The sequence below is a fragment of the Schistocerca nitens genome, chromosome 9 (genome assembly GCF_023898315.1).
Source record: "Schistocerca nitens isolate TAMUIC-IGC-003100 chromosome 9, iqSchNite1.1, whole genome shotgun sequence".
Lineage (NCBI taxonomy): Eukaryota > Metazoa > Arthropoda > Insecta > Orthoptera > Acrididae > Schistocerca > Schistocerca nitens.
The window spans coordinates 323,445,759-323,458,411 of NC_064622.1; the positions used below are offsets into that span (position 1 = coordinate 323,445,759).

Sequence of the window (12,653 nt, forward strand, 5' to 3'; positions counted from 1 at the left end):
ACTTTTTGGGTTTCTGAGTTTCTACAAGCAGTCAATACATTCTAGCGTATTAATGATTGGACTCTGATAAAACTTAAGTGCTAGAGAATTAAATCTGATGGTCCCTTGGTCCCAACATGTGATCTGCTAGTGCCAGTTTATCTGTGTTGCTTTTCTTAGTACTCCCTATGTACACTTGATTGCATGTGCAATAGGTTTTACATGCTCTTAATCTGACAAGTGGATACACATACACTTTGCTGCATTCAAACATTTACACCTCTCCCTTGTTGGTTTACAGTCTCTGTCAATAACACATCATATTACCTCAAGGAAAAGTTTTCCCTCTCATTCATAAAAAAAAATCACAGATCACATCAGCATAGTGCTAAGACGACACAATATTGACACTGTATTTAAACCAACAAGACAAGTGTGTGAATATCTAAATACTGCAAAGAACTTTGTGACATGCCATGGCAGTAATATACAAATTCCCTAGCACATGCGGTGAAGGGTACATAGGGAACTAGTAAAAGAAATGTTAATATTTGGCTCAAGGAACACCAGAATAGCTGACTGGACATTGCAAATAAACTGGCAGTGGTGCATCACACACAGGGACCAGAGACCAACAAATTCAGTTTTCTGATACTAAAAAAGTCCAATCACAAAAGTATGCCTTAGGCCATGGCCTAGTTCCCAGAAGAGCAATGTCACAATGTATCTAAACACCAACAGGGAAAGTCTACATTTGCATGATTTATGGCATTTTTGGAAATATGTTCTTACCCAGTATCTCATGCCATAAATACATCCACTTCATCAAGGCCAACTCAATAACTATGTGAACAAGGAGTCTGCTGATGACCATCTGTCATTTCTCCATGTGAAATGCATGAGGCTGTGATAAAAGACAGGGTCTTCAATCATTTCTCTGTCACAGCCATACCATTTTCACACACCAGCAACACTGACAACATCTCAATAATCCAAAATTTCCCTTGGACCAGCAAATGTATTCTACAACCAGGGGTAAAATACGAAGCTACTAGAATGACATGCAGTGGCAAGCCTGTATGGCAAGAAGCAGTGACATTATACACTGCTGTACCCATTAGTTTAGGTTTTAAATCACCTTCACTGATCACAAATTCGAGAACGAAATGTCTGCTCTATATCTGAGGGTGGTAACGTCAACAACCCTGCAATGTTAATATCAACACATTGCATCACAAATGGGGGAAGCGCGCGCACGCGCTCGCACGCACGCGCGCACACACACACACACACACACACACACACACACACACATACACACACCTGAGGAATACATTGTTACCTTGCTCCACTACACTTTCTCCAGGCTGCTCAGTTTTGGCTGCCATTGTAAATGCTCTCGTCTGTTCAATATGGGCAAATGTGACAGAAAATTCTTCATGCGTGTGCTGAAGAAGGCTACATAGGTCATGCAATACATGGGGAAGTATTGGACCCCTAAGTTCCACTGAATGATATGTGCTTCCTTCCAGTTTCACTACACTCTGACGAACCTGTAACATAGAAAACATTTGCCAACTTAATGATGGCAAATTTTGGATGCGGCCTCGCATGAAGCCACTCAAAAGTCCTTATTGTACAGTTTCATGGCAACCAGAAACAATGAATATTCTCATATTTGCAATAAATCTATGAATAAAACATAATAAATATGCAAAACACTGTAAATGAAAATCAAGTCCAATCTCACAAAAGATGTAAATAATTAACATGTTTCACCAGCATCATACGGTACTGTTAGTAGTACTTTGGGGCATCACATAGTTCACATTGATCTGTGTCCTGAATGAATATTTATTTGGTTCACTTACCCAATATGTTAATATTTTCTAATGTATTTTTACCTTATGACATTTTCCCCTCATTCATAAAGTCTTCACTTCTTAAATGATTTAATTTGATTATATGTCCCATTAACATATTCTTTGATTACAACTTATCACAAACAGCACATCTGACTTCCACAGGAATGCAAAAAATGCCAAATGCTCACTAGTGACTATAAAAAACAACTGTGAAGCCAACTTCAAAGGTTATAAATTACCTCCTCAATTTCAAGAGACATATTTAAAATATGCTGTGAGTGTAAAGAAGTGCTACTTCCAGTAATGATACAGCACTAATATTAAACATTACCTACTCAATGTACAAAAGTTTCTTCATCAGTAGAAACCACAGAAGGAGCAGTTGACCACCAGCTTAAAGACTTGAAGACTACCAGCCACCAGGCCGTCTACACCCTAACCTCGAAGTGTGCATTGGTAACACCCACCATGAATAGTCATGGGAAGTTATGATGGCAGAACAGCTGATTTGCATGGCAAATGGCATAGCAAGATTTTTGTTTTTATCAAGGGAGTTATAACGCAGTTAAAGTGAATTTTTGGAGAAAAACAATTTGTTTACAGGGGCGCACGCACGCGCGCGCGCGCGCCCACCCACACACACACACACACACACACACACACACACACACACACACACACACACACACACACGTGTAATGAATAGTTTAACAAGATGAATTTTCATCATCTGCTTTTTCCACGTAGTGAGGCATCTGTTATACATGAAGGAATCAAAACATTACGACCACTACTTAATGCAAGGGCACTTCAAAAAATAAGTTGCACATTATTATGGCAGGACAAGTAACTTTTACTGAATGCTGCACTACACTTCGAAGTGACACAGACACATTACACTACTTTTCAACAAAGTCATCAAGTATCTGTAAACAATGGATAATTCTACCAATCATTCAGTTCCTCAATAATAGGGATCTGCTCCTTGTTCATGGAGCCATTGGTGAACCACTGTGTGAATGTACTCATCATTAGGAAATCTTTTTATCGCCATATATTCTTTCAGCCTGCCAAAAATTTCACGGTGCAAGAACTGGGCTTCCCGATCAGCATTACCCACATCTGAGTGCCCTTGGCGAAACTGTTGGCACCATTTCACTATGGCTGGACATGAAATTGCAGTTGTTACATATACCGCCAAATTTCATGGTGAATCTGCAGGCAATTTAGAAATTTTACTCCAAAGAACTGTACTTCAACTTTTGAGTAGGTTCCCAGTTGCTGTGTCACATCAATTGCACATAGTGACACACCTGCTATCCACACCGCAGACCTGGCTGCAGGAAACCTGAAACGTACTCTCTTCTGGCAATGTGCCACTCTCATTGTTCAATGTATGTGGCCCCCAAATGTCTGCGCACTGGTCATGTAATTCTTGTAAATTAAGAGCCAGTAGTCCGTGGGTGCACAGCTGGCATATGCAAACATCCCAGGTGTGTTCCACGAGGTTCATGTCAGACAAATTGGGTAACCACAAATTCATTATCATGCTCCTCAAACCACTATAGCACCGTCCTGATCTTGTGACTTCCTGCTGGAATATGCCATCACTATTAGAGAAAATATTAAGCATGGGATCAAATAAGTCCACAATAATGTTCACATAATCTACAAATGTCATGTCTTTATCACCACAAATCCCATGGAAGCCTACATGAAAGACCTCGGTAAAACAATCCGGGCCCTCAATGGTCAGCATCCAATTATGATGGATGTTTCGAGCAGCCGTCAGCCTGGATGATGATGTTTCCAGACACAGTAACAAGAAACGTGATACATCCAACAACTGACACATTTCCACTGATATACAGTCATAATAATAGTCTCATGTCCAATACAATTGTAACTGACAGTGTTGCTGGGTCAACATGAGAACCCACAGAGGTTGTCTATCGCAGGGACCCATGTTCAACAATATTTGCCGAATATTGTGCTCTGAAACACCACCACTGTAGTCTAAGATCAAATCTGCCACTGATCCCCATCTATCATTATTTACATAGCGGGCAAGTCTCCGAATTCCACATTCTGTGATATCTGGACATCCCACATCCTGTCATCTACTCTTTGTTTTGCTGTCCTTCAACCACATTCCATAAATGCTTATGACAACAGCACACAAACAGCTGACCAGATTCACTGTTTCCTAGATGCTCTTCCCCAGATACTTGGCCATAACAATCTGCCCTTTGTCAAAGATGGTTATGTCAGGGGATTCCCCATTTGTTTCTGCTTCTCTTGTATACTTTCCTTACTGAGGTATGTGCTCTCAAAGCCACCAGGCAGCATTCACTCTTACTGTGTTTATGTTTTGGTTTAGTGTATATAAACAGAAAACAATTGAAAATGAAATTATCAGCTTCCAAACACATAAATTTTTAGCTACACTACAGTGCCACATGTCACCTCAACCAGCATTTAACCTATGCATTAGTTGGCTTCACCCATGAACAACCAAATCATCACCTACCAACCCAACCCAGACCTCAGGCTACACTACAGATCTACCTGACACCACAATGTAGATTTTACCTTTGAGAAGAAATCATTAACAATATTTCCACACAGATGGTGCAGATGTGCAGTATATAACAAAAGAAAAGGCTGTAAGCAGCAAAAGCTGAGGATCGAAGGTAGGGCCAGACAGCAAGAGTAATTCCTATCACTTTGTTACCACAATCAAGATTTGTATTTCAGAAGACATTGTGGCAAAACAGGACTTTGAAGGATAACCCATCCACAAAATGTGATAGCGGCATAAAGATGTATCTACAGTGCAGTCGCTATAATAAGATCCCCAACAGCTACCAGTGCTGTTGCCCGCTAACAATCTCAGCACTCAGCACAGTTGACACTGAGTCCGTGCCATCCCTGCACCCTTATGCCCTTTTTGTTTTCATAACATTCAGTCTTGACTGCATATCCTTGTTGTCTGCCACTAGCGAAGTGAGCTTTTTTACTGACGTCAGTTCCGATAACTTCTGTGCAAAATGATGGCATCTCATATGGGATGCCACAGGGGAGTATTTTCTGAGAATGTGTACAGTAGATATTGTTGTCTGCTGGGTTACTGAGTGGTCACAAACAGTCTGAAAAGCTTGTAGGGTTGGTTGTGCTGAGAAGTAATTGTTAACAAATTTGAGACAGAGTGCCATTTCTGAGTTAATAAGATTGAAGTTAGCCAATCAGGCCATTGCATCATCTCTTTCGTTTCTATTTTTTTCACTAATTCTGAAAGTTTTGGTATTTGAATATTCTGTTCTGACTTTATATTGTTTTCCTTCAACCAGACCAAAATTTCATCCTCCTTTGTGGGTGCAGTCGATGCCTTACTTAACTGAACAGAACAGCATTATCTATTACAACACCACAACCTGATATTTGGCAGTAAGAAAGTAACATTCAGCAGTCATTTCTTCTTGCTGATCTACAGATTTTTCTTTTTTTCTTTTTTACTAAAAAAGTAACACAGCAGCAGGAATAAAAGAGTTCATTGCACCAGCAGGAAGAAGAGTTGCCTCTCCTCTGTAAGCACACCCATTGTGGGGCGAGGGGGGACTGGTAGCAACAAAATAAATGCAAACAGTGGTTGTATTACCACAGACTGACCTTAATTGGCCGAAGAGTTCCTCCTTGAAACGCAACAGGTGCAATAAGTGTGGGAGGAACACCAGCTAATGGTCCAGATGCTGCTACTGTAGACTTGCAGTTCATAAGGAAATTGAAGAATGCCTGAGCCTCCACACCTTCCACATAAATAAGAGACTCAGGTGTACGATCCACTTCACGCTCCTTGTTATGAACAGTCTTAGCCTGGAAAAACAATAATTACTAAACAAAACACTCTTTGGAAAGAATTAAAAATTTGGGCAGTATATAAGAATAAAAAATTTCATTTTTACATGTCAAACTTGCAGGCAGCAGTAGCAGAAAATAATGTTGGGAACACGTTATTCAGGGTAGAAACACACTGAAAAATTGTTAATCAGTGAAACAAAGCAATAAGATAAATTGTTAAGCACAAAGCAACAAGAATCATTCATTGCACTTTATTGGCTCTCCCTCCAATGTGTTATCTACCTCCAGCTAGTCCATCTGCAACTAAGTAAAAGTTATTTTCTTAATTAATATTTAGATCTTTTCAGACATTACACTGCTTACTGCCATATGACAGCAAAATATGAGATGAAAATAAAATATTAAAATGATGAATACAGATCTTTATCTGAATGTGATTTTCCTTTTACTGATATCTGTCACTGGCAGTACCAGGAATCAAACAACACAGGTCCTATGCATGGCAGTCACTCAGTCATGGAGGCAGACACTGATATCGGAACAAGAAACAAACTGCAGTGCCTTCAAAGTAATGAAAAGCAGATCTTGCAGTATTATTTCTACCCCAATCTTTGGAATCAGTGATACAATAATACTTATGATGACCATAATAAAAAAATATAATTGCAATGCTTCTTATACACAACTCTATTTGAAGTTACCCTGGTTTACTAAAAATATAGACCACGCCTCTTGTCACTGCAGGGTGTTCCAGGAGTGATGGACAACATTCAAGGATGTGACAGAATGATTATTTGAAGCAAGAAAGTCTAGTAAAAAAGGGCTCTAAAATGCATACCTTAAGAGCTATGAGCACTACATCTTTAATATCATGAAACAAATCCCTTCTACTGCAAGCTCTTTGCTTTTTGTGTTTTGAGGGGTGGTTGTACGGAGAAAAACAAGAAACAATGTTCAGTAAATATGGAGTCTAAATTGCATGTCTTAAGAGCTTCAAGCACTTTTTCATCTTCATTGCTATGAAACACATCTTTTCTACTGAGCAAGTATTCATAGCTCTTAAGGTACACATTTTAGAGCCCATGTGTAACATTTTTTTTCATATTTACGTCCTTACTACCTCCTCCCAAAACATGAAAGCAAAGGGCTTGCAATAGAAGAGAATTTTTTCGCAGTATTGAAGTGATGAAGTACTCACAGCTCTAGGTATGCATATTAGATCCACTGTTTACTACACTTTCTTGCTTCAAATGATCATTCCTATCATATACTGACCATTCCTCCTGAGACACACTGTGTTTACGGAACTTCCTCACAATATTATTAATTATTTATCTTCTTTATTTATAGTTTTAAAGAACCACTGTAATTTTGGCACACAATTATGCAACATGCCACTACATCCAATGAACACTAAAGACAGTGAATAATAACAGTAAAATAATGTGATTCTGTAAGATGTTAATTTCAAATTAATAATGATGAACAGGTGATGTCAAATATGAAAAACTTGGCCCACTGTTAGAAATCATCAAAGTATTTGTCCAAAATGGCAACGGAAAACCTATAACTGAATGGTTGTAAATGCTAACAAACACAAGTCCTTATTGAAATAACTATATTTTCCAAATGATATTTCAGCAAGTTACAATAACAACAGTCATACTAAATAATGTTATACATTTAGCCAAAGCCTTCTTCAGAAAAGAAAAAAACACACACACATTCACACAAGCAAGCACACATTACCACCATTCTGGCAAATCATGACTGGAATTCCAAAAAGGAAAGGCTGATTGTTGGGGACTGCATCACACGAGATTTTAAAATCTGAGAGCTTGAAGATGGAAGACTGGGTAATAAACAAGACACGAGATTACCAATAAAACATCGTGCAACAGTTAACAAGAGGGAAAGCTGAGTGCATTGTATGAGGTAGAGGTGAGGCCAGGGAAAAATAGACAGGTCAGAAAATAAAGAGAGATCGGCAGTACCAGTATTAGATGTGATGGAATGGGAAATCTGTTAGGTTACGTGGTAATTAGGCCCAGTGAAGGTTGAGGTAAGAATGGTGGTGTATTGCTGTGAAGAATCTGCCTCAAATGCCAAGGCCATATGGGAGGTAATGTTTGACATGGTAAGGATGGCAACTGTCAACATATAATTACTGGCAGAAGTAAAGCTGTGAGGACAGGGCGTGAGTCGTGCTTGGGTAGCTCAGTTGGTAGAGCACTTGCCCGCGAAAGGCAAAGGTCCCGAGTTCGAGTCTCGGCCTGGCACACAGTTTTAATCTGCCAGGAAGTTTCATATCAGCGCACACTCCGCTGCAGAGTGAAAATCTCATTCTATAATTACTGTTGTTTGTTGGTAGGTTTAATGTGGATAAAAATGTGCAGCTGACACTTGGTGAGGATGAGGTCAGCATCAAGGGAAGTGGCACAGGATTCAAAATAGGACCATGTGAAATTTAACTGAGATACTGTACCTAGAGTTTACAAAAATTTTAACAGCTCAGCCTCGCAATGAGTCCCTATGGCAAATATGTCACATTCTTAACCACACCATGGGGCTGAAGGCTTACAGATACTCCACACTATCAGCTGGTTGGCTGACAACTCCATGTACAGCATCTGCTATTAAGATCTCATCCCTATGATACAAACTGACCACCAGTCCTTCCTTAAAACATCAGGCTAATCACAAGGACTAATGTCTCAATCCACAGAACTTCTTACCCCACACAAAACATGCAATCCCACCTTTTGTCTTCTTTCTATGATCCAAAAATCAAATTACCCTGGCCGTCCCATAGTTGCTGGCTTCGAAGCACCCAGCAAATGTATATCTGCCTTAGTTGATCAAAATTTGCAACTTATAGTACAAAGATTCCCTCTTATATTAAAGATACCAATCATTTCCTAGATCATCTGAAATCTGTGCCTGTCACACTCCCATCACAACCTTCGCTTGTCACCGCTGATGCCACCTCTCTCTATATCAACATCCCCCATGTCCATGGTCTGTCTCTGCTGAACCTTACCTCGACCAGTGCATACCTGATTCCAAACCTACATTGTCCTTCCTCTTTGCCTTAATGAACTTGATACTTACCAAAAACTACTTTAACTTTAAGGGGTAGACATACTTACAGATCAGGGGCACAGCCATGGGAACCAGGATGGCTCCTTCCTATGGTAACCTTTTCATGGGTCACCTGGAGGTGGCTTTCCTGGAATTCATACGTCTTCAGCTCCAGGTTTGATTTAGATACATTGATGACATCTTGTATGGACTCACAGTACAGCTGGCATGTTAAAATTTTTGCAAACTGTAAATACATTCTTCAACTTAAATTTCACATTGTCCTTCATTGAATCCTTTCCTTTATATTGACCTTATCCTCATCAAGTGTCAGCAACATGTCTGTTCACATTAAACCTACCAACAAACAACAGTACTTACATTTTGATAGTTGCCATCCATTTCATTCAAACGTTCCCTCCCATACAGCCTTGTCATTCTAGGCAAATGTTTTAGTTCGGATGCCAACTATTTAAAGTAATACACCAACATTCTCTCCTCAGCCTTCACGGGACATAAGTACCCCACCAGCCTAAGTTCAAAAGCAGATTTTCGGGGGCATCACACTCAGTCTTGGTAATGTTGATCCCTCAAAAAAACACCACTTAGGAGTACACCTCTTGTCACTCAGTATTATCCTGTTCTTGAGTATATCAGTCAGCTATTTTGACTATGACTTCCTAAAATCATGTCCTGAAATGAGGTCCATTTCCATTCTGCCCACCACACCTAGAATAGCTTTCTGGCACCCCCACTCCTCCCCCCAAATCTCTGCAATATCCTGGTCAGACCTAGACTGTTTCTGCATCAATTTCCCTACCATATGGCTCCTACCTCTGTGAGTGTCCCACTGTGCCCTATGCATACTCCTACCACCACCTATACCAGTCCTGTAACTCTGTAACTGGCAAAACATATACTATCACTAATATAGCCATCTATGAAATGACAGTATGTATACTAGTTGTTATGTAAACATTGTTTTGGCTTTTCACTGGTACTTATCAATTAGGGTGAATGGACATAGACAGAGGTTGTTTACTGTCAATACACAACATCCTGTTCCAGCTTGTACTCCACAACATGACAGACATGACCTCAGTGACTGTTTCACCACACATGTCATCTGAATTCTTCCCCCAAGACACCAGTGTCTCTTAACACCATAGGTGGGAACTGCCATTACAGCATGTCCTCACTTCTCACCAACCACCTGGCCTTAATTTCTTCAGTCTCAGCATTTCTTCTCTGTAACTATTCCTTTCAGTTTTATGAATCTTTTATGTCCTGGCTTATCTATTTTTCGCTGCCCCTCACCTCTACCACATAAAACGCACTCAGCTTTCTGCTCTTATTAACTCTCGCACAATGTTATGCCAGTGAGCTCTGACTTGTTTATTTCCCTATCTTCCACCTTCAAGCTCTGAGGTTTTCAAATCACATCTAGTGCAGTCCCCAACAACCAACTGTCCTCATCCCGTCTGGTAAGTTTCCCGTGACCTGGGGTTCTGGGTACAACTTTTCCAAACTCTCCCACTGCCAGAAGAATGAAGCATTCATTCCAAGAGCTTGCATATTTCCTTATCCTTCACATATGTTTTCACCTGCCCCTGCCTAGTTGGTAGATTTTTTATCAATCCATTTACATGAAGTTTCTATCAGGGAATTTGAGTTATAACAGAAGTGTTTAGTGAATCCTCTTTGAAATAAATATAAATCCTGATCAGTAATTAAAACATACTCCCATCATTTATTCAATTACTTTATTGTTGTAACAATGTTATGAAAAGGAAAGTTGCCACTCACCATATAGTGGAGATGCTTAGTGTTCCAAATAAAGCTTTCGGCCCATAAGGCCTTCATCAAAAAAACAAAAATAGACCCCCCCCCCCCCACACACACACACACATTACTGCAGTCTAAGGCTACTGTAGCCATATTGCGAGCAGCAGCACCAGTGCATGATGGGAGTGGAGGACTGGGTGGGGGTACGGGGGAGGCTGTGGCGGGCAGTGGAGGGATAGTAGGGTATGGTTAGCGGACAGTGCAGTACAGCTAGTGAGCATACAGGAACAAGGTGGAGGAGGTAGTGCAGCTTGTGCAGTCGGGAGGTTAGACAGGGGGCAGGGGAGAGAGGGCAGCGGAAAAGGACAGAAGTAAAAAGACTGGGTGCAACGGTGGAATCAAACTACCCATCTCCGGATGCCACCCCTACTTCCACAATGACTTCCACCAGTTCAGATTCCATCAATCCTTAGCCCTCACCAACATAGTCCTGCAAAACCATATCAACCTAGCCCAAACCTCCTTGCAGTACCTACACTTCATCCACAAAATTCTCCTGCTATGCAATCTGAAATTTCTGGAACCCACAACAGACACTGAAACTCTTGCCATCCAGAAACTAGAGCAACATGGACAACGCCACCTCAAAAAGCTCTCCACCCTGCTCACTTCCTATTCCCGCCTTGTAGTACCACAACCTCCATACCTCCTCCACGCTGCCTCAGCTGACAAACCCTGTCTCGCAGACCTACTACATTTACCCCACCCTCCAAACTCACTCCCACCACCACACAGAATTCTGGATCCAAACGGACCTGAAACAGTGTCATGAATCCTTCCTCCAGAAGCCTTAGCCCCACAGAAATATTAGTCCTTTCCGAAGGCCTCGCCTTTTGCCCCACTCCCAAATTCAATCATGCAGGACTTGTTAAAGATCATCTCACCTCACCTTCTCTCCTCCTGGTCATTACAGTAGAAATACTTTTTCGCCACCAACCCTACCAATCAGACTCAACCAAAGACCAATGCTGAACTCTGCCTAACTCAGTTCACTCCTCCATCAAACTGTGATCCCCCCCACTGTCCCCAAACCACCCCGTTAACTTTCCAGAATTTCTTAACCTCAAACGTTGCTTCACCATCATTCCCAAAGTCCCTCAACATGCAAACTAACCTTACATCCGCAGAAAGAATTGCAGTCCACCATCTAAAAACTGATCCCGACCTTAAAATTTTACCTGCAGACAATGACCCCACCACTGTTGTTTTGAACCGCAAGCATTACCTGGCAGAAGGATTCTGCCAGCTGTAAGATACATCCATCTACAAACCTTGCCACAGTGATCCCATTTCAGAAATCCACAAGGATCTCCAGTCACTCCTCTATTTATTACACCCATCCCAGAACCTCACACTGGAGTCCATCTCTCTGCTCACCCCTACCACTCCCCACACTCCTACCTTCTACATGCTTCCTAAAATCCATAAACCCAACCACCCAGTATGCCCCATTGTGGCCAGTTACTGTGCCCCCACTAAGAGAATTTCTCCTCTCGTTCCTCCACTGACTCTCCACAGTTCCTGTCCCTTTACCACCTGGTGCCCTGCTTGTCACTATTGATGACACCTCCATTTCTCTAATGTCCATGGCCTTTTCACTATTGAACACTACCTTTCCCAACGCTCGACGGATTCCAAACCAACAACCTCCTTCCTAGTCGCCATGACCAACTATGTCCAAATTCACAATTACTTCTCCTTTGAAGGCATTACCTACAAACAAATCCAAGGTACAGCTATGGGCACCCACATGGCAACATCCTATGTCAACCTATTCATGGGCCATCTAGAGGAATCCTTCATATACACCCAGAATCCTAAACCCCTCACCTGGTTCAAATTCACTGATGATATCATTGCGATCTGGAACACGGGTGAGGACACACTATCCACATTCCTCCAGAACCTCAACAACTTTTCCCCCATTTGCTTCACCTGGTCCTACTCAACCCAACAAGCCACCTTCCTGGATGTTGACCGCCGCCTCAAAGATGGCTACATCAGTACCTCTGCCCATATCAAACC

The 12,653-nt window shown here is 41.3% G+C and overlaps 1 protein-coding gene across 1 annotated transcript in view; it reads right to left on the reverse strand.

Moving 5' to 3' along the window:
- Positions 1 to 12,653, reverse strand: part of LOC126203212 (protein downstream neighbor of son homolog) — a 95,081-nt gene that overhangs the window by 5,250 nt on the left and 77,178 nt on the right. The window contains exons 8-9 of the mRNA XM_049937456.1: positions 5,514 to 5,717; positions 1,322 to 1,532 (exon numbers count right to left, since the gene is read on the reverse strand). Coding sequence (XP_049793413.1) covers positions 1,322 to 1,532; positions 5,514 to 5,717 — 415 coding nt within the window. The remainder of the gene's footprint in view (positions 1 to 1,321; positions 1,533 to 5,513; positions 5,718 to 12,653) is intronic.